The sequence below is a fragment of the Budorcas taxicolor genome, chromosome 3 (genome assembly GCF_023091745.1).
Source record: "Budorcas taxicolor isolate Tak-1 chromosome 3, Takin1.1, whole genome shotgun sequence".
Taxonomy (NCBI): Eukaryota; Metazoa; Chordata; class Mammalia; order Artiodactyla; family Bovidae; genus Budorcas; species Budorcas taxicolor.
Window position 1 is genome coordinate 27,760,771 of NC_068912.1, and position 22,068 is coordinate 27,782,838.

General features: G+C 42.0%; 1 protein-coding gene across 1 annotated transcript in view; it reads right to left on the reverse strand.

Annotated features, from left to right (window-relative positions):
• The window catches only part of SLC22A15 (solute carrier family 22 member 15), a 95,317-nt gene that overhangs the window by 37,624 nt on the left and 35,625 nt on the right, over positions 1-22,068 (reverse strand). Inside the window, exons 3-4 of the mRNA XM_052637769.1 lie at positions 8,293-8,425; positions 7,498-7,662 (exon numbers count right to left, since the gene is read on the reverse strand). Coding sequence (XP_052493729.1) covers positions 7,498-7,662; positions 8,293-8,425 — 298 coding nt within the window. The remainder of the gene's footprint in view (positions 1-7,497; positions 7,663-8,292; positions 8,426-22,068) is intronic.

Genomic DNA, 22,068 nt, shown 5'->3' on the forward strand with positions numbered 1-22,068 from the left:
TAGTTCCGAGTACTCGGTATCCACTGACAACAACGTGGGCAAAAAGACAAAGGACCACAGGATGGGACCACTTCAGCAGGACCAAGTTCAGACCCCAGTTCTTCTACACTGACATATGACTTAGGGAAAATCCCTAAATATCTGAGTCTCTGTTTTCTCATAAATGAAAGAGAAATAATAATACAAACCTCAAAAAGTATAGTCATTAGTTTCAAATGAAATAATGCATGATGTACAAATGTTAGCTATACGGTCCTACTGTAAAAAGGGTATAGCCCCTTATATCTGTTAACATCCCCAAAAATGCCATCTGGAAGCCTCCCCTGGTGAGTGTCTGTTATAAAATATTACCTACTTAGCACTTCTTTCTAACTCCAAGAATCCTTTCCTTTTTTTTTTTTTTGGAAAGATGACCTTCCCATATTTCATCCCTGTGGTTCAAGGGGGAGATGTCAATCATGGTTCCCCCATGGTGACCCCAGCTGGGACAATCAGAGTTCCTACCAGTATTTCAGGATTTTCAAATACTGAACTTGGCAGTGAAACCAATGACCTGCTGGGCCTCATCCCTGACTGAGCAGGGGAAGTTTCTCAGAGACGACGGGAAACAGAAATGAGACGCATCTAACTTCCTTGTTCTAAGCATTGCCAAGGCCTGGCTCTTCTTGGTTTGCGTGTGTTAACTAAGTGATTCCCCTTTGTATCTAAGCTCATAACAGTTGAATCTCAATCACAGAAAGAGATATCTCTATCAGCTGGATATGGTAAACAGGAGGAAAGGATTCAAAGGTTCCAGTTTCATGACTTAAATACCATGATGACATGGCTATAGATAGAAGTCCCAGAAAAGGATGTAGATTTTAGGTGAAAGAAAGCAATATCTTTAATTTGAGGGGTCAACAGACATCTGCATGTGATACCCAGCCAGAAGTTGCACACATATGCCCGGAAATGACAACAGGAATAAGGTGAGGAGATAAAGCTGTGGTAAGGCTCTAGGCTATTTGGTTAAAATTTTTAATTTAAAAAAAATGAACATTTCAAATCACCACTTCTGCATTTTGTAACTCTGGAATGCCATAGGTGGTTTTGTAGCTGTTTATGGGCCTATCCAGGTGGCACACTGGTAAAGAATCTGCCTGCCAATTGCAAGAGACTCAGGAGACTTGGGTTCCATCCCTGGGTGGGGAAGATCTCCTGGAGGAGGAAATGGCAACCCACTCCTGTTTTCTTGCCTGGGAAATCCCATGGACAGAGAAGCCTGGCAGAGTCCATGGGGTCACAAAGAGTCAGACATAACTGAGCACGCACACATGCACCCATGGTCTTTGGTTATTTACATCTATTTTTCTGATTTCTTTTCTGCTTATTTTTAATTAATTTCAAGTCTGCAACCCCTGGTCAGTTTGCACTGGCAAAAGTCAAATTTCAGCAGGTGAGAAGATAATGTACAGTGATGACTTCATTTTTATAAGCAGCACCAACGGTCCATGCAGCTTTCAAGCAGAAGGCCGTGAAGCCCCCTTGATCCCTTTTTCTCTTGCCTTCTCTGCTGATTCTTTAGCAGGTCACCACGCACGCACTTTCCTCCTCTTTCAAAACATCTGCGGATTCTACAGGGGTAACCACACCAGCCTCCTGAATGGCCCCTCAGTTTCTACTCTTGCTCCTCTACGATCCAGCCTGCATACACCTACCAGAGTGATCTTTCTGTATGCAAGGTTCTATGGCTCCTCTCTTTAATTCAGTCACTGGCGACTCACTGTATTTTTAGTTAAAACAAAAAACAACCCTAATTTGGCCCATCACGCACCCTACAACACTCAGCCCCTCCAGCCTGATCTCAGCCCAGCCTCCTCCTGACTTTTCCACACTGCATCTTTTCAGGTGCTCAGAGCAGCTCATTCCTGCCCTCAGGGGCCTGTTCCTGCCACTCCATGCGACTGGAATGTTTGCTCAGAAAACCACACCCCCTAGGTCTTCCGCATCCTTCACATCTTTGATTAAATACCTACATCAAAGTTTTCTCTAACTTTCCTATTTAATGTAACTGTCTCCTGCACTTACTGCCTACTCTATTATCCTGTTTAATTTTCTTCACTGCACTTAAAGTTTTCAGAAATTACTTCACATTGGTTATGCCTCTCCTGACTAACATATAAGTTCCGTAAGAGCAAGGACCTTCCCCCACCGAGGCCTGGAGTGTTCACTCTTATATCCTAAGTGTCTGTCTATAAAAGTAGCATCTGGATAGCATTAACATATATACCCACCACGTGTAAAACAGAGAGCTAGTGGGAGGCTGCTGCATAGCACAGGGAACTCAACTGGGTGCTCTGCGATGACTAGAGGGCTGGGATGGGGGGCGCTGGGAGGGAGGGGATGCACGTACACATACAGCCGACTCGGTTGTATAACAGAAACTAACACAACATCGTAAAGCAATTATATTCCAATAAAAAAATAATAAATGGAAAAGGCCAACTTAAGAGATTGGGATTGACATATACATACTACAACATATAAAACAGATAAGGACCTACTGAGTAGCACAGGGAAGTTTACTCAGTACTCTGTAATGGCCTACATGGGAAAAGAACCTAAAAAAGGAGTGGATATATGAATATATATAACTGATTGACTTTGCTATCCACCTAAAACTAACACAACATTGTAAATCATCGATATTCCCATGAAAAGTTTTTTAAAAAGCAGTGTGTCTGGTACATGGCAAGGTCTGTTTAATAAATGAATGTTGCAGAAGAGATATGCAAAGGAGAAGCTCTGGAAGAACACACAGCAATCTGTTTACAGTTGTGGTCTTTGGATGAACAGGACTATATGTGTTCTTTATGTTTCACTTCTATATGTTTCTTGATTTTTTTTTTTACAATGAACATCAATAACTTTTGTTATAAGGTATTTATATAAGAAAATTAAAAACAAATATATTAATGTGACATTTTTCATAGCTTTAGTATTTTACTTTTTCTACTCTCAAAAATTTTCAATCAATTTTACTTATTCTTGTTAAGCACTACACTGCAACTGGTTAGAAATGGATGTTTTCAGTTTGCACTTATACTTCGTTATATGTACTTTATATAGTATTTTATTCATACTGCAAATATTATTTGTAATCATGCATAATTTTTCAAAACAAATTATTTTTACCGCTAAACAATCAGGGTGCCGTGCCATGCTAAGGCACTTTAGTAGTGTCCAACTCTTTGCAACCCATGGACTGCAGAGCCTGCCACGCTCCTCTGTCCATGGGATTCCTCCAATTAATCCCCTCCAATTAATTCCTCCAATTAATTAAATGAATCATTAAGGTTTTTCCCCTCAATTCCTTTCAGCTCTGAGTGTACTGGATGTTATAGGAGTATATAAAATCGTGCTGGAGGGCAACATGGACAGACCTAGAGAGTGTCACACTGACTGAAGTCAGATAGAAGAGAAATATCATATGACATCTCTTACATGTGGAATCTAAAAAGAAATGATACAAATGTACTTACTTACAGAACATAAAGAGATTCACAGACTTACAGAACAAATGTGTGACTGCTGTGGGGGAAGGGATAGTTAGGGAGTTTGGGATGGACGAGTACACACTGCTACATTTAACACAGAAAACCAACAAGGATGTACCCTATAGCATATGGAAAGCGGCTCAATGTTATGCTGCAGCCTGGATGGGAGGGGAGTTTGGGGGAGAACAGATACATGCATATGTATGGCTGAGACTCTTCGCTGTTCTCTTGAAATTATCAAACATTGTTCATCAGCTATACTTCAAAACAAAATAAAAAGCTTTTGTTTTATTTTTTTAATTGTACTGGAAAGAACAGCCTGGAAAGAAAGGTCAAGGACAAAACTTCAGGGGAAGACTGCTCATGGGAGAGGGAAGGAGGAAACTCCTCACAAAAGAGTTTTAGGAGCAGCAGAAACTTATTTCTGTCCTGGGTGCAGGTCAAGTGCACTGGCCTTCTAGGAACTCTCTCAAGCTCCTTCTGAATTTCACATTGAATTTGGCAACCATCTGGTACCACTGTTGCAGTTTTTTCCCCCTTTTTCCCTTTGCTATAGAAATTTTAATAGTCTTACTTTAACTCAGCCTCAAGGACAAGAACAGAACGTGAAAGCGCTTTAACAGAGATCTTTTCACTGGCTTCAGGAAACTGGAAAGGGAGCAAGAGACCAAGAGGTCTTTCTTTTTGCTGAAGGTAGGCAACGGGACAGGAATTATCCTAGAGAACTTGGTAGGGTGGGGGAAGTATACATGTTTTGTAAGAAAGCATCTTCTTCATGGAACAACTAGAGTCAAATGTGAATATTTTAATAGACGAATGTGCCAGGAAGATGAAAAACATGTACTCATGATGCTTTGTATGAGCAAGATTTTGGACTCAGGGAAACGAAAACCCCAGGAGAGGGTGCTTGTGTGTCTTCCCCTGGATAATGTGAGTGGTCATGAATACCATCATCACTCATTTCTGGCAAAATCCCAGCAAGTCTGAACCCACTACTTGCAAAAATGACTTTAACAGTCTCAATGCAAACTGAAGACTCAAAGATGTTTTCTCACTGATCCTAACTTAGGACTTGGGCTAGGGGAAAAAAAAAAAAAAAGCCCACCTCTAATGGCTTTTCTGAAAGCTAATATAGACAAAGTGAATTATGAAGCATGATGTGTAAGAAGCAGGCAAGAAGCCTGTCCTGCAAGGATGGAGCTGGTGTCTCCTCCTCCCAGTCTAGTTCTAACTTGTTCAACCCTCTGTGTCCTTCAGCTTAGACAGCAGTTCAGTGGACATAATACAGCATAGCTTATTTTGCCTCTGTCTTCCAATTCAATACATCAGCCTTTACTAACTCCGAAGACAAGACCAGTGACAAAAAAGGGCCAAGCAACTAGTATTCATATGAGGTGACCCATGACAACACCCTCATGGCAGAAAGCAAAGAAGAACTAAAGCACCGCTTGATGAAGGTGAAAGAGGAGAGTGGAAAAGCTGGCCTAAAACTAAACATTCAAAAAACTAAGATCATGGGATCCAGTCCCATCACTTCATGGCAGATAAATGGGGAAACAATGGAAACAGTGACAGCTTTTATTTTGGGGGCTCCAAAATCACTGAGGATGGTGACTGCAGCCATGGAATTAAAAGACGCTTGCTTCTTGGAAGAAAGGCTATGACAAGCCAGACAGCATATTAAAAGGCAGAGACATTACTTTGCCGACAAAGGTCTATATAGTCAAAGCTATGATTTTTCTAGTAGTCATGTACGGATGTGAGAGCTGGATCATAAAGAAGGCTGAGCGCTGAAGAACTGATGCTTTTGAACTGTAGTGTTGGAGAAGACTCTTGAGAGTCCCTTGGACTGCAGGGAGATCCAACCACTCAGTTCTGAAGGAAATCCACCCTGAATATTAGTTGGAAGGACTGATGGTGAAGCTGAAGCTCTAATACTTTGGCCACCTGATGTGAAGAGCCAACTCATTAGAAAAGATCCTGACACTGGGAAAGACTGAAGGCAGGAGGAGAAGTGGGTGACATGATGAGATGCTTGGATGGCATCACAGACTCAAGGGACATGAGTTTGAGCAAGCTCTGGGAGATGGTGAAGGACAGGGAAGCCTGGCGTGCTGCGGTCCATAAGATCACAAGAGTCGGACATGACTGAGTGACTGAACAACAATAAATGGAAGATACAGAGGGCAGTCCTCAGGGAAAAGTGGGATGACATGGGCCTGGCATCATCTAGGCCCTGACCGTCACGTTAGTTAGTTAGTTAGTTAAGTCGCTCAGTCGTGTCCGACTCTTTGCGACCCCATGGACTGTAGCCCACCAGGCTCCTCCATCCATGGGATTCTCCAGGCAAGAATACCGGAGTGGGTTGCCATTTCCTTCTCCAGGGGATCTTCCCGACCCAGGGATCGAACCCAGGTCTCCTGTATTAGAGGCAGACGCTTTAACCTCTGAGGCACCAGGGAAGCCCTGGTCCATCATGAGCTGTGTGAAAACAGGCACACAACCTCTCCTTTCGTTTGGGGGAACACATTGACTGAAACCACCCACTCCGGCCAGGCACCAGTAACCATTTGCAGTATTTTATGACAGGAGGTCCTAGTAAGGAACATGGAACTGACAAGCCACCAGCAACCAAAAGAGTTTGGGAAAGGTCAAAAGGAGACACCTTGTGTCCGACCACCTCCCAGAATTCTTCTCACTGGCATCCATCTTGGCTAAGCAACACATGTGCCACCAGGAAGCACCCTGAGTCAGAACGACTGGCCAAAGACCACCCGGAAACTAATCCCATCACCACGACACCGAGACTGTGGGCCTCGTGGTAGCGCAGCTCTCCGGGTTCCCTTACACTGCTGCTCTCCGCCCGGGCGCCCTTCCCAGTAAAGTCTCTTGCTTCGTCAGCACGTGTGTCTCCTCCGACAATTCATTTCTGAGTGTTAGACAAGAGCCCATTCTTGGGTTCCAGAAGGGCTCCCCTTCCTGCAACATCTTCAGTGGTAAAGTGTCCTCATTTGTAAAATGAAGGTAGAAATTCTTAACTTGTAGGTTCTGGGAATATTAGAGGCATTGGCCAGATGTGGAGCTTGGTTCCTGGTACATAACAGAGGCTCAGCAAATGGTAGCTGGCACTCTATCACCTACATACTCATGCAGACGCATCTCTACAGTTGCACAATCAACTTGCTCCCCTATTAGTACAAGAACATCTATAGTGCTCAATAACGTTTAAATGAATGGAAAGCAAAACTAAGTTCTTCACTGCAAACCTATAGTCCACAAAGTAGAACCTTAGTGCAATCGCCCTCCCAAGACATGAAGTCAGGGATGCTTTTAAAATCATTGACACTTCTCAAAAACATAATGGGATGGTTAAAAGTAATACAGAACATGGCCTCCATCTGGAAACTTAAACATCACTAAAGAAATACTAGAAGAGTACTACCTGCTGATTTGAAGAGAACAGTAAAAAGGCCTATGAGACAAAGATTTAAAAAAATACAATACCAAGGCACTGAGAAAGGAGTTTCCAGTATTTCCTCTGCACTATTTTTCACTTTATGGTAAAAAAAGCAATTAACAAATACCTTCAGGCAATCTGAGTATAGGGACAAGGTCACCATCTGTAGGCCCCAGGGGAGACTACCAATAGGCGAATAAAATAAAATGACTAATGACTCATTCAAGGCCACACAGAACTCAGGAAAGGAAATCTAGGGCTTTCCCTGGCAGTCTCATGAAGACTGTGCTTCCAAGGCAGGGAATGCAGGTTGGATCCCTGCTCAGGGAACTAAGAGCCCATATGGTAAAAAAAAAAAAAAGAAAAAGAAAAGAAAGCAAATCTAGTATTTGGACAGAGCACCTCAAGTCTAGATGCATTTTTAGACGTGAGGGCTAAGCTGGTTCCTGCATAGTTCTCTGGAGCCACTCCCCATCTCCAAGTCGGCCTAGATTGAAGCAGTACCTGCGAGTGCCCAGTAGGCGGTGCCCACACATTCGTTCAGCAGGACAAAGGCCACTAGCGACATCCCTCCATTCATCATGCCCACCAGGAAGCGAGTTATTGCAAAGAACTCATATGAAGGGGAAAAGCCATTTGCAATAGCAAACAAGATGTCAAGAGCAAAACCTAGAAAGAGAAGAACAGTATGCAATAAACCAGAGGCAAAACACACTTAATGAATGTAATATATGCGTTAATTTGTAAAGATAAATCTTTGTGAACTTAAATTTTCTAAGCTATGGTTTGTTTGTTTCTAAATCAGTTTCTCTTAAAGATTATCAAGAAAAACTGAGGTTTTCTTTGTTACAAGTTGATTTCTGTCCTCATGCGCAGTTTTCAACTATTCCCAATAACGCTGAAAATTGAAAATTCCTAGTTTGTACTCAGCTTGACCAGTGAACTATGCTGAGTCCTGTGGAGCTCATCGGAAATGAATCAACACACAGGATACAAGGAAATGGATCTAGCAAACCGCCTCAATCTTTGTTCTCCTTAGAAACATGGCATGAATTAGAATCCACAGATTGCAGAAGGCACCACTAGGAAATGCTTATAATGCAAATACCTGGCTTTCCCCAGGTATGCTTTAAAATGCTTGGCCAGAAGCACTTGACCTCTCACCAGTGAAATAAAAATCAGTTCTGGGTCCATACAGCAATTCCCTGAGAAACTTAAGAAAATGGTCTCCTTACTATTTCTCTGGGAACCTTAGGAAAATAACTTCTCTTACTCAGTTCACGAACACTAACAGATTACCTGTGAGATAGACTTTCTTCCTTCCGAAGCGATCAGAGAGTTGACCGAAAGTGATAACTCCCACAAACACTCCACTGAAGAAAAAAGAGCTTGCTGCACTCACTTTGTAAGATCTGTTGGCAATTAAAAACCACTAGAGGAAGAAAAAAAACAAAGAGTAGACATTTGAGTCACAGAAAAGATGGCTGGATGGAGCTAGCTATTTAAAAAAAGCAAACGTACAACAAAAGCTTGTATACTAGAATTTCTCCACTGCATTACCACTGTTAACCAGAACTCAACAGAACATCCATCCAGGACAACACCCAGGGAGAGTCTGTCTTCAGAAACCCCAGAAATTGTTATTGCAATGTGCTCCCACAGTAGTCTGTAAACATCCTGTGGCAGCACTGAACACAGTACAGTATGTAATAGCTAATTACTTACCCGTCTGTTGACTATGTCCTTCACTCCAAGTCCCTGCATCTCTAGACAGGAAGAGCTGTATGCCATTAGTGTCTGTTTCTCTGACACCTAACATACTATATGACATATATGAGGCCAAAAATGAAGGGTCCTTTTCTCCAATAAATTAATTGGCTTTAAATCCCTTGAGTATTTTCCTTGAAAAATTATATATACAATAACAATATGATTGGGCTTCCCAGGTGGCTCAGTGCTAAAGAATCCTGCAATGCAGAAGACTTGAGTTTGATCCCTAGGTCAGAAAGATTCCCCAGAAGGGGAACTGGTAACACACTCTAGTATTCTTACCTGGGAAATCCCATGGGCAGAGGAGACGGGCAGAGTCCACAGGGTCGCAAAGAGTTGGACATGACTTCGCAATTAAATAAAAACAAACCATATGATACAGTGATTCCACTTCTGAGTATATGTACAAAAGAACTGAGAGCAGGGATTCAGACAGCTATTTGTGTGCTAAGGTTCACAGCAGCATTAGTTACAACACCCAAAAGGTGGAATGAACCCTAATGTCCATTCACAGATGAACAGATAAACAAAATGTGATATATACATCCAATGGAATATTATACAGTCTTAAAAAGGAATGAAATTCTAGCAAGCTACAACATGGACAAACTCTGACTCTATGCTAAGAGAAACAGACAAAAAGGAAAAATATTGTGTGATTACATTTATGAGTGTGACACTGCAATTTATAATAAGAAATATATATTTGGTTTTCAACCATTGTTCCTGTAACATAGCTCCTGAAGCCCTTGTAATTTCCTATGTAAGAATTACAGGGGTATCTTTTTTTAAAAAAACTTTTTATATGATATTGGGATAGAGCCAATTAACAATGCTGTGTGAATTTCAAGTGAACAGAGAAGGGACTCAGTCACACATGTACACGTACCTATCCTCCCCTCCCATCCAGGCTGTCACGTAACACTGAGCAGAGTTCCACATGTTGTACAGTAGCCTCCTGTTGGTTGCCCATTTTAAATATAGCAGTGTGTGTGTGTCCATTCCAAACTCCCTAACTTTCCCCTCAGGGGGTATATTTTTCCTGTAAGATTTATTTTTCCAGTTCCTGAAAAAGCTTCAGAGCAATACAGCTAAAACAGGTATCTTTTATTATTTATAACAAGCCCCTCTCAATCACACTGAGCTTATTATGTTAATGAGGTGACTTTTGGAAAGCCTCATAGATAGGGGCTGGTTGTCAGGGGAGCCAACCATGTAAAGAGGGTTGGAACTTCCAGCCCCTCCCTCCAGGCCTCTGGGCAGGGGAGAGCTATTGGAGGTTGAATCAACTGCCAATGGCCAAAGGCTTAATCAATCATGCCTTCATAATAAAGCTGCCAAAAAATCCAAAAAGATGTGGTTTGGAGAGCTTCCAGGTCACAGAACTTGTGCTGGTACTGGGAGGGCAGCTGAGCTCTGAGGGCGTGGAAGCTCTGTTCTCTTCCATCCATCTACACCTTGTCCTGTGCACCTCTGCGACCTGGCTGTTCTAGAGTTACAGCTTTTTATAATAAACCAGTAATCTAGTAAATAAAATGTTTGAGTTCTGGGAAATTCCCTAGCAAATTAATCCAACCAAAGGAGGAGGTCAGAGGACCCTTTGATTTACAATCAGCTTATCAAAAGCACAGGAAACAGGCTGAACTTGTGACTGGTGTCTGAAGGGGGCAGTGGGGCAGTCCTGTGGGATGGAACCCTGACCTGTGGGACCTGATGTTAACTCAGGTAGACGGTATCAGACCTGAACCAAACTGTAGTACACCCTGCTGGTACGGCAGAACAGCCTGAGGTGGAAGCCCCACCCTGCCCCCTAACTCCCACCCACACGAATCTGTTGGCAGAAGTGTCTGAAGGGAAGTAGCTGCCAGTAGAGGACACGCTGGAGGAGTGTTTTTCCTTCACCTGGACTAATCAAATCCCCAGAGGCAAAGCAGCACCCTGGCTACCAGGGGCTGGGAGAGTGAGGAGCTACCTGTGCGGGATAATGACACAGTTGTTGAGGTGGAGAGCGGTGATGTTTGCACAAGGATGTGAATGTATTTAATGTCCCTGTACTGTACACTTTAAAACGACACACTTTATGCTATGTATGTTTTACCACAATAAAAAATAATCCCTGGAGTACTGTGTGTGTTAGTTGTTCAGTCGTGTCTGACTCTTTGTGACCTATAGACTGTAGCCCCCCAGGCTCCTCTGTCCATGGGATTTCCCAGAAAAGAATACTGGAGTGGGTTGCCATTTCCTTCTCCAAGGGATCTTCCCAACCCAGGGATTGAATCTGGGTCTCCTGCATTGCAGGCAGATTCTTTACCATTAGGGAAACTTATAAGCTCAAAGAGAAAGTAATCACCTTCTACTTAAAATGCCATTATCTTTAGACCTAGCTAGTGATGTCCACTCCAGTACTCTTGCCTGGAAAATCCCATGGACGGAGGGGCCTGGTGGGCTGCAGTCCATGGGGTCATGAAGAGTCAGACACGACTGAGTGACTTCACTTTCACTTTTCACTTTCATGCATTGGAGAAGGAAATGGCACCCCACTCCAGTGTTCTTGCCTGGAGAATCCCAGGGACTGGGGAGCCTGGTGGGCTGCCGTCTATGGGGTTGCACAGAGTCGGACATGACTGAAGCGACTTAGCAGCAGCAGCAGCAGCAGCAGTGACGTGTTACAGTGACCTTTGCTTACAGAGATAAAAGCCAACTGGTGTCTCAGATGTGACCTCAGAGAACCAAGAGATTGCTCATCTCTCCCCTCCACAACCCCTTTCCTGGGCTCAGCAAAGACAAATTTAAGAAAGCCCCTTCTTGAAAACTCGCATGGAGACACCCCTTACTTGCCCCTTCTCTATCCATCAAACCACTCCTGTCCCATGCTTTGACAACCAGTTGTTATAGCCCAAAGCACATCTAACTTCTCTCCTTCTCTTGTATTTCCTGCAAGATCAGATGGATAAAGGTCTTGACAAGACATCTTTAGGCAACAACACACACAAACATTTAGGCACTGGAAAATAAACAAGGATGAAGCCCCTCACTAATGCTGTGCTTTACTACTTCTGAGTTCTTCTGTCCTTCACATGCAGTTCTTAACAAGATTAATTAACTATTTTCCTAGCCCTTCATGGATTAGAATTAATAGTCTAGGGTGCTACTGCCCCTAAAAATAGTAATCAGGTAGCTACTGCTCTCAGTGGCAGTCGTAATTTAAATGAGAGAGTGATGGAAGCTCTATGACCAAAAACTGAACTATACTCCAGGTTTTTTCATCCCAGTATTTAATAAGTATTTGATTAGTTTCTACCAAAGGTTAATAAAACTATTCTAAACACTGGGAATACAGATGCAAATAGGCTAGACTTGGTCCCTGCCCTCATGGAGTGTAAGTTCTAGTAGAGTGAGACATTAAACAAGTAAACATACAGGGACAGGCTGGAAGAAAATCTCTTTAAATAAGGTACCCAGGAAGGCTTCTCTGGGGAGGGACACTTGTGACCTGGATGATGAGGAAGTGATCAACACTGAAACGTTGTTTGGGGAACATGAGGATAAGTGCAATGGCCATAAGGTCCTTGAAGACATGTCAGAGTGCCTTTTGCAGGATGGGATGTAATGAGACCAGAGAGCTGGGCAGGCACCGGGTCATGCAGGCCCTTGAGTCACAGGAAAGAGCTGGGATTTTAGTCCAGTGCAGAGGGAAGACCGTGCATTCCTGGACTTAATATTTCTAAAGCTCAGCATTCACACTTAAAGAATGCAATACAACAGGGAAAGTGGGAGCAGGGAATCTCCTACAATAGTCCAGGAGATGATGTGGGCTTGGATGAAAGCAAGAGTGATGGAATTTCACATGAATGTGGGAGGGATCTTGAAGGCAGCAGGACTTGTTGGTGAATGAGATGTGGAGCGGGGAGGAGAGAAATGGAGAGTGAGGGATTCAACCCAGGTTTTTAACTTTGGCCATTCAGTAGATGGTGGTGACAGTTTTTAAATTTTTATTTTTTTTTATATTGAGGATGTATATATTTTTAATTGGAGGACAATTGCTTTACAATGCTGGGTTAGTTTCTACTGTGCCACAATGTGAATCAGCTGTAAGTATAGATATATCCCCCTCTCTTGAGCCTCCCTCCACTCCCATCCCACCCCTCTCGGTTGTCACAGAGCACCGAGCTGAGCTCCCTGTCTTACACAGAGCTTCCCACTAGCTGTCTGTGCACACACGGCAGTGGATACACGTCAATGCTACCCTCTCGGTTCGTCCCACCCTCTCCTTCCCCGACTATGTCCACAAGTTTGCTGTCTACGTCTGTATCTCTTTTCCTGTCCTGCAAATAGGTTCATCAGTACCGTATATATATGTTAATATACAATATTTGTTTTTCTCTGACCGACTTCACTCTGTATAACAGAGTCTAGGTTCATCCACATCACTATTAAACGACCCAATTCATTTCTTTTATGGCTGAGTAATATTCCATTGTATATATGTGGTGGTGACATTTTGAGGTAGAGGAAGCTGCCAAAGGGTTATCAGGTACACAGTGGGAAAGTAAGAGTTCTGTTTAGACACATTTTGAGGGTGAGATGGAGACTGAGATGCCTATAAAAACATTCATACTGAAATGCTCATCAAGCATTTGCATGTGTCTTGAGCTCAAAGGAGAGGAAATGAGAGCTTATGAGAACAGAGATGAAGGAGGGGGCTCAGGACAGGAGCCCAGTACACTTCCACATTTGGTGGCTGAGTAGAAGGGAACTACCACAGAAAACTCACTACTAGTAGGGGGTCAATGGAGAAGGCAGTGGCAGCCCACTCCAGTACTCTTGCCTGGAGAATTCCAGGCACCGGGGGAGCCTGGTGGGCTGCCATCTATGGTGTCGCACAGTGTCGGACACGACTGAAGCAGCAGCAGTAGGGGGGTAGAGAGAGCAAGAAACAGGGCAGGGTGGTGTCACAATCACTACAAGAAGAGATGTGACTGAAGGAGGAAGGGGGTAATCAAGTATATCCAATGTTGCTTTAGAGGTCAAGTTAAGATGAGGACAGAGGTGTGCAGTTATATTTGGAAACAAAATGGACACTTAAAAACCAATCTCAGTAGAGTGCTAAAGGCAGCTGGGTTGGAGAGGGCTGAAGAACTGGACAGCTTAAGGGACTGCAGGCAGCAGATGTGCACAGAATGGGTTCCGTGAGTTTTGCTGTGAAGAAGAGTAAGGAAACAGGACAGGATTTGGTCAGGGAGGTGGGGGTCAGAGATAACTGGTGTATTTTTTGACATGTGTGCGCATTAATGAGAGACAGTAGAGAAGATATCCTTGTAGGAGAAAAGTACTCGGGAAAGCAAGAAGGAAGGGGCTTGAAGGTACAAAGTAGAGAGGGTATGCTCAGTCACGTCTGACTCTCTGTGACCCATGGACTACAGCCCCCTAGGCTCCTCTGTCCGCGGGGTTCTCCAGGCATGAATACTGGAGTGGGCTGCCATGCCCTCCTCCAGGGGTCATCCAGACCCAGGGACGGAACCCACATCTCTTCATGTCTCCTGCACTGGCAAGCAGGGTCTTTACCACTGGCGCCACCTCAGGAGAAACAAACCTGGAAAAGCAAGAAGGAAGGGTCTTGAATGCACAAAGTAGAGAAGGGACCCTTTCACAGATGTGAGGAACTTCCAATGCAAAAGGGAGGAAGACAGAACGTGGATTCAGAAGCAGGCAGTAAAGGGACCTTGCTGGATTGCTTCAGTTCTTTTTCACTGAAATATCAAGTGAGGCTGACGGTTGAAGGGAGTGTGAGTGGAGGGGGAACTTAAAGTTTAAGGAGGAAGAAGACAGGCCCTTCTCAGAAGGGGACATGACCCATTCAAAGGAAATGTCACAGGGCACGGTGAATGCACATTTGAGTTCTGTTCTTACTCATTGTGTGCAGAGAAGGCGCGGAGGAGTCAAGGGGTTTCCCAGAAGTATTACACAGAGAACGAGGCACCAGGAAGTTATGGGGATTTGCAAAGGAATGTTTACTATAACAACAAAATCTATGCTGAGAAAAGGAAGACATAGGGGGATGATGGGTGGTGAAAGAATGTCCCACCTTCAGGAAATCCCCTACTTCTTTAACTCCTCTGTACTCTCCATTCTTGCTCTTACTGAACTCTGTTTGTCCACAGAGGAAATTCACTCACTGAACCAGGTCCTTCTCAACTGGAGGCTGCTTTTCCTTTTTACCCAAGGACCTGAGAAGCTGAGATGTGAGCAGATAACCAAATTCCAAAATTATCAGCTTGTCTGAAGACCACATCATTAGACTGTATAGCTTTCTGGGGCAGAGAATCTAGCCTGTTTTCAAACAGCCACTCTTCCTTTCTTTCATAGGAAGAGAATGCTTAGCTGGGCATGTGGCTCCCCAGAAGAAAGGCTAAATTTCCCAATCTCCTGATAATTAGGATGGCCACACTATCAAGTTCTGCACAATGAACATAATTGGAAGCATCATGTAGCTGTGTCCAGGAAATGGTCTCAAGAGATGGCTGATCTGTCCTCTGTCCCTTCTTTATTTCTACTAGTCTACTTAGAATGTCTATTTGAAAGCTAGATCTCTAAAAACAAAAGTAGAGTTACCATATTATCCCACAATCCCAGCCGTGGGTATATATCTGGAGAAAACCATAATTTGAAAAGACACGTGTACCCCAGTGTTCACTGCAGCACTATTTACAACAGCCAAGACATGGAAGCAACCTAAATGTCCACTGACAGACGAATAAAGGAGATGTGTTATATAAATACAATGGAATATTACTCAACCATAAAAAAGAATGAAATAATGTCATTTGCATCAACATGGATAGACCCAGAGATATCATACCAAGTGAAGTAAGTCAAACAGAGAAAGACAAATGCCATATGATATCACTTATTTGTGGAATCTGAAAAAAAAAGATACAAATGAACTTATTTACAAAACAGAAATAGATCCACATATATAGAAAACAAACTTATGGTTACCAAAGGGGAAGAAGAAAGCGTTAGTCGCTCAATCGTATACAACTCTTTGCAATTCCATGGATTATAGCCCATCAGGCTCCTCTGTCCATGGGATTTTCCAGGCAAAAATACTGGAGTAGGTTGCCATGCCCTTTTCCAGGGGATCTTTCTGACCCAGGGATAAAACCCGGGTCTTCCACATTGCAGGCAGATTCTTTACTGTTTGAGCTGCCAGGGAAGGGGGAGGGATAAATTAGGAAGATGGGATTAACATATATACACTACTATATATAAAACAGATAACCAACAAGGATCCACTGTATAACACAGGGAATGCTACTCAATATTTTGTTATAACTACAAGGGAAAATAATCTAAAAAAGATCTTCCCTACCCAGAGATCAAACCCATGTCTCTCATGCCTCCTACACTGGCAGGGGGTTCTTTACCACTAGCACCACCTAGAAAGCCCATATATATGTGTGTATATATAAAACGGAATCACTGTGCAGTATTCCTGAAACTAACACAACAATGTAAATCAACTACAATTAAAAATTAAAAATAGAAAAGGTAATGTGTGTATGCAAAAAAGAAGGAGAAGAAATGAAAGCTGGCACTCTACCTGAGTCCATGATGAAGAGGGTCGCATGTTAGTGATGGTGAAGTCAAAAGCTGAACCCCCGACAACACTGAGGTGGAGCCCAAGCATTGCACGTTTTTAAGTTCCAGGCAGTCGGGTTAAGAATACCTTAACCCCCTCATCTGGACCGTGTCATCCTCAACAACAGCATCCCCTCTAAAATCCTGATTATGCGCATTCCAGTCTCAGAGCACCATTCCCCAGACTTCCGCCCACTTCCTCCAGTGCCCCTACTTCAAACATTCTTCAGGCTCTTCAAGACCTCCAATTAGCCAAATACTTCAGGAAGCATGGCCTGACTGATCAAAAAAAATTAAGTGATGTTAAGAAACTCTGATTTAAGGATCTGTAAGGAACGAGTAAATACATTTTGAAGCTTCACATAAAATGATTACAAGTTTTGGAATTTGAAGGAGAAATTCTGTTTTGTGAAAAGTTAATTTATTTTGGATGTATGGATAGTTCTGTGGTAGAATTCTCAACTTACAAGGAATGCATAGGGGGACAATTTTCAGGTTGAAAAGTGAATCAAATATTAAATATTAGGTTGGTTGATTAGAGAAGAAAGGGCTGCATTGGTTACAGGGCTAATATCTCTTCTCTTACAATGGCCAATAAAAAACAAGTGCAGTCAGGTCTTGTTAACACCCTGGAGTTCAAACACGTGCTTTTATATCTTTCATATGCTCGGTGTTTGTTTTGGTGTTTTCATGCCTTTAAAATCTGGCCTGCAAGTTTAGCTTTGATAATCCTGAACTTCAATTCTGCTGGTCTGTTTATATGGCCAAGAGGTTCAGACTTCCGTTGATCAGTTTTGCGTTTAATCAATAAGGAGAGGCCAACATGGCTGCCAACCACATTTGCAGAACTTCTCAAACTCATCAAAAAGGCTGTAATACTAACCTTCTAGCCACTAGACAGCTATCAGATTGGATGGCAGTTTTAGGAAGACATGGCCCAAGGGATGTTTCACCAGCAAATTTCAAATTCTAATTCTAAGGCTGCTAGTTCTAATTGTCAAAGTAATTTCTAGTAATTTTTCTTCAGGTCAATGCTGGCTGGACTAATGCATCTTCCTACATCTCTGGGAAACAGTTAGGAACCAACAGAAAAACTGAAAAGCACTGCCAGATTTTTTAAAAGCAAATTAGAGAACGTGACAACTGGAACCTGGGAGATCCCACTGACAAATCTAGGTGAACTAGGGGTGGCTGACTCAGGAATGCCAACTCAAGCACTTAGGACGACTTAAAAATTTGTGTAGTTTTCCTCATTCCCTGTCCTCTGAACTTACACAATTTTGGTTTGAATGTTTTGTCCTGTTTTCAATATTAAAAACTTTCCAAATAGAGTTTACATGCTTATCACATACCTACTATATAATCTAAAGAGTTTTATTTTGTCAAAGTGCAGACAAAATACACTGGGAGAGTGATCCCCACAGTATTTGAGAAAATTTATCAGGAGATGACCTACTTTTACAGTTTTATTTATTTGTTTATTTATTTTTGGCCGTGCTGGGTCTCTGCTGCTGCGCAGTCTTTCTCTAGCTGTGGAGAGCGGGGGCACTTTTTGGTTGTGATGCGCGGGTTTCTCGTTGTGCTGGCTTCTCTTGTTGCGCAGCACAGGCTCTGGCACGCTCAGGCTTCAGCAGCTGCAGCAGTGGGCCCAGCAGTGGCGGCTCCCAGGCTCTAGAGCAGGGGCCCAGCAGCTGCGGCACACGGGCTTAGCTGCTCTATGGCACGCGGGATCCTCCCAGATCAGGGACTGAACCCGTGTTTCCTACACTGGCAGGTGGATTCTTTACCACTGACCAAAGAGGTCACCCACCAAGTTAGACTAAATTACTAGGTTATTTTCTTGCCCTTTGGTCAATACTTAGTACCAAGGCAAAACCCAAACCAAGGTATCAGAAATTAAGCTATAAAAATCCTAAATATGATGGCTGTGACATTCTTGAAAAATGTGTTCTTTATGAGGCTTTAAATTTTAAAAATCATAAATTTATAAGTCACTCAAACCCTTAATTGGCTAGAGATTATAAGTGATGACTCTCCTCTCATTTTTAATGACAAGCCAAATTCTAAAGCTACAGAATATTCCTTTCTATACTAATTCATTTCAAATTGAAAAATCACTTGCAAATTGAAAAAGCAGGAAATCTACTTTTCTTTTATCATACAGAAAAGGAAGAATGTAAAATTAAGATATTTTCAGTTCATCAGTTTGACCTATTTTTATTTATAACCAACATCTGTATTTCTGTTCATATGCTTACCACAATCACTATATTGCGTTCTTAAGTTAATAATACTGTGTTCTTAAGTTAATAACACTGTATTTTGAAAAAGGATTTAAGGGGCCTGGCATTAAGAGCACTGGTACAATCATTCACTCATCTAAAGAAAGCAGACCTGAGAAAATTGGGCACAACTGGGAACAGGCACCAACAGCAGGTGCCTTGAAAGGAACAAAAATACGGTAAGTATGGGTTTGAGTCCAGGGCCAGGTGGCATGCAAGGCCTTCCAGCTCTCAAAGAGGGTAAAAAGGCAGGTAGACAGACGTGAAGAGTTGAGACAGTAACCACTGACTGGGCATTAAGGAAGCATCTGGGAGGTCTTGTGTTTAACATCGGGATTCCTACTGATTAGAGACTGAGAACGGCACCTTTCAAACAGGGGTAAAGTATTGGTGTACGTCAAGAAAAGCTGAACTATTATTTACATACAAAATGGATACATAGCAAGGCCCTACTGTATACGGCAGCCACAGGCTTCCCTGGTGGCTCAGAGGGTAAAGCGTCTGCCTGCAATGCGGGAGACCTGGGTTCGATCCCTGGGTCGGGAAGATTCCCCTGGAGAAGGAAATGGCAACCCACTCCAGTATTCTTGCTTGGAGAATCCCATTGGCAGAGGAACCTGGTGGGCTACAGTCCACGGGGTCGCAAAGAGTCGGACATGACTGAGCGACTTCACTTTCACTGTATACAGCACAGGGAACTATATTCTATCTCCTGTGAAAAACCATAATGGAAAAGAATATAAAGGGGAATATGTACACTCTCCTTCATTTTGAATCACTCTGCTGTACAGCTGAAATTAACACAACTTTGTAAATCAACTATACTTCAAGAAAATGCTTTTTTTTTAAATTGCTTTAGCTGCATTTCAAAGAATGGAAGTGATAGTAAGCATGGGTATGGAAAGACCTGTCAAGGTCATTGCAGCGGTCCAGGCTAGTCTGGACAAGGTGGAGATCTCAGAGAAGAGAACAGATTCAAGCTGGAAATGCTTAGGCTGACTCATCCATGAACAAGTATTATCTGATACCATTAGCATGAATGAGATCAACCTCAAATTGAATGGAACTAGAGATAAGTTTTAAAGGTGGTTAACAAAATATGTTTTAAGAAATTCCCTTGAAATCATCAAACCTTATGCCTTAAGGGACCATCACAAATCACATCAATCGTTTTTTTTGACATGGCAGAAATATAATTTGAAAAAATAAATTATTGCTTTAAAATGGATTGCATGCTTACATAATCCTAAAAACAAAATTAATATCTGAGTAATAAAATATATATCAAAGATATGTCACAGACATACAGATCAATGGAACAGAATGACAGCCTAGAAATAAATCCACATATATATGGTCAGGTAATTTACAAAAAAGGAACCAAGAATGTTTGATGGGGAAAGGACAGTCTCTTACATAAATGATGTTGAGAAAACCAGATACAAAAGAATGAAACTGGACCTCTATCTTACAACATATACAAAGATTTTTTTAAAAACTCAAAACAGATTAAAGACTTGAACATAAGACCTGAAACCATAGAACTCTTAGAAGAAAACAGCATTAATAAGCTCCTGGACATTGATCCTGGTGATAATTTTTTGAATTTGACACCAAAAGCAAAAGTAACCAAAGTAAAAATAAACAAGTTGGAATATATCAAACCAAAAAGCTTCTGCATAGCAAAGGAAACAATCCAACAAAATGAAAAGCAACATACTGGACAGGAGAAATTATTTGCAAAGCATATATCTGATAAAGGGTTAATATCCAGACTATATAAATAACTCATACAACCTAATAGCAAGACCCCCAAACAATCCAGTCAAAAACTGGGCAGACAATCTGCCAAATTTCCAAAAAAGACAGATAGATAGATGGCCAATAGGTATATTAAAAGGTGCTCAGCATCACTAATCATCAGAGAAATGCAAATCAAAGCTACGATGAGCTATCATCTCATACCTGTTGGAATGGCTGTTATCAAAGGGACAAGAAACAAGGGTTGGTGAGGATGTGAAGCAAAGGGAACGCTTATGCACTGCTGGTGGGAATGTAAACTGCTACAGTCACTGTGGAGAACAGTACGGTGGTTCTTCAAAAAACTAAAATCAGAACTACCATATGACCCAGTAATTCTACTTCTAAGTATTTTTCTGAAGAAAATGAAAACACTAACTAGAAATCCCATGGACAGAGGAGCCTGGCAGGCTACGGTCCGTGGGGTCACAAGAGTCAGACACGACTTAGTGACTAAACCACCACCAACTAGAAACGACATCGGCACCCCCATATTCACTGTAGCATTATTTATAATAGCTAAGGTATGAAAACAGCCTAATATTCATCAATAATGAACAGATAAAGAAAATCTGAGATATATATATGTGTGTGTGTGTGAATATTATTTAGTTACGAGAAAGAAGGAAATTCTGCTATTTGCAACAACATGGATGGGACCTGAAGGTGTTATGCTAAGTGAAGAAAGTTAGACAGAGAAAGACAGATAGACAAATACTGTATGATCTCATTTATATGAAGACTCTAAAACAGAAAAAAAGCTCATAGATACAGAGATCAAATTAGTGGTTGCAGAGACAGCAGAAGAGGGAGGTACAAAATGGGTGAAGGGAGTCAAAAAGCTCAACCTTCCAGTTATAAAATAGGTAAGTCATGGGACTGTAATATACAGCATGATGTCTATAGTTAATGCTAGACAGCATATTTGAAAGTTGCTGAGAATATATCTTAAAAATTCTCATCACAAGAAACAAACTTTTTTATAACTATATATGGTGAGGGATGCAAGCTAGACTTATTGTGGTTATCTTTTCACAATATTATTGCACAAATATTGAATCATTACATTGTATACATGAAACTACTATAATGTTGAAGGTCAATTATACCTCAGTTTAAAAAAGATGTATCAAATGGGGGTATGCTGCTTACAACTAGATAATGAGTAACCGTCCAACTTTTATATAATATTCTCCTCTAATCTCAAATAACCACCTTTCAAAATAGGTATTTGCTATTTCCATTTTATAGATGACCCAACTGCAGCTCAGACACAATCTTATTAGAGAGGGCAGTGGATTATGGTCCTAATGCCAAGATTTCTGCCTCAAAATCTTCCTTGAGCATTATATGCTCAAATTACTTACAAGTTTTAGAATTCTGGAGCTAACTAGTGATAAAATGATGCATTTGAGCATGTTAAATGACAAGCACAGAGATTACAACATGCTGGGTGAAGGCTATTTTTTAGCATGTGTTTCATTCCGGAAACTGTGGGAAAAATGAACTGATCATTAGAAGGAATACTAGAAATAAGCAGGTCACTGTGGCCTAGGGTAACAGCACCAGGGGTTGGCAGAAA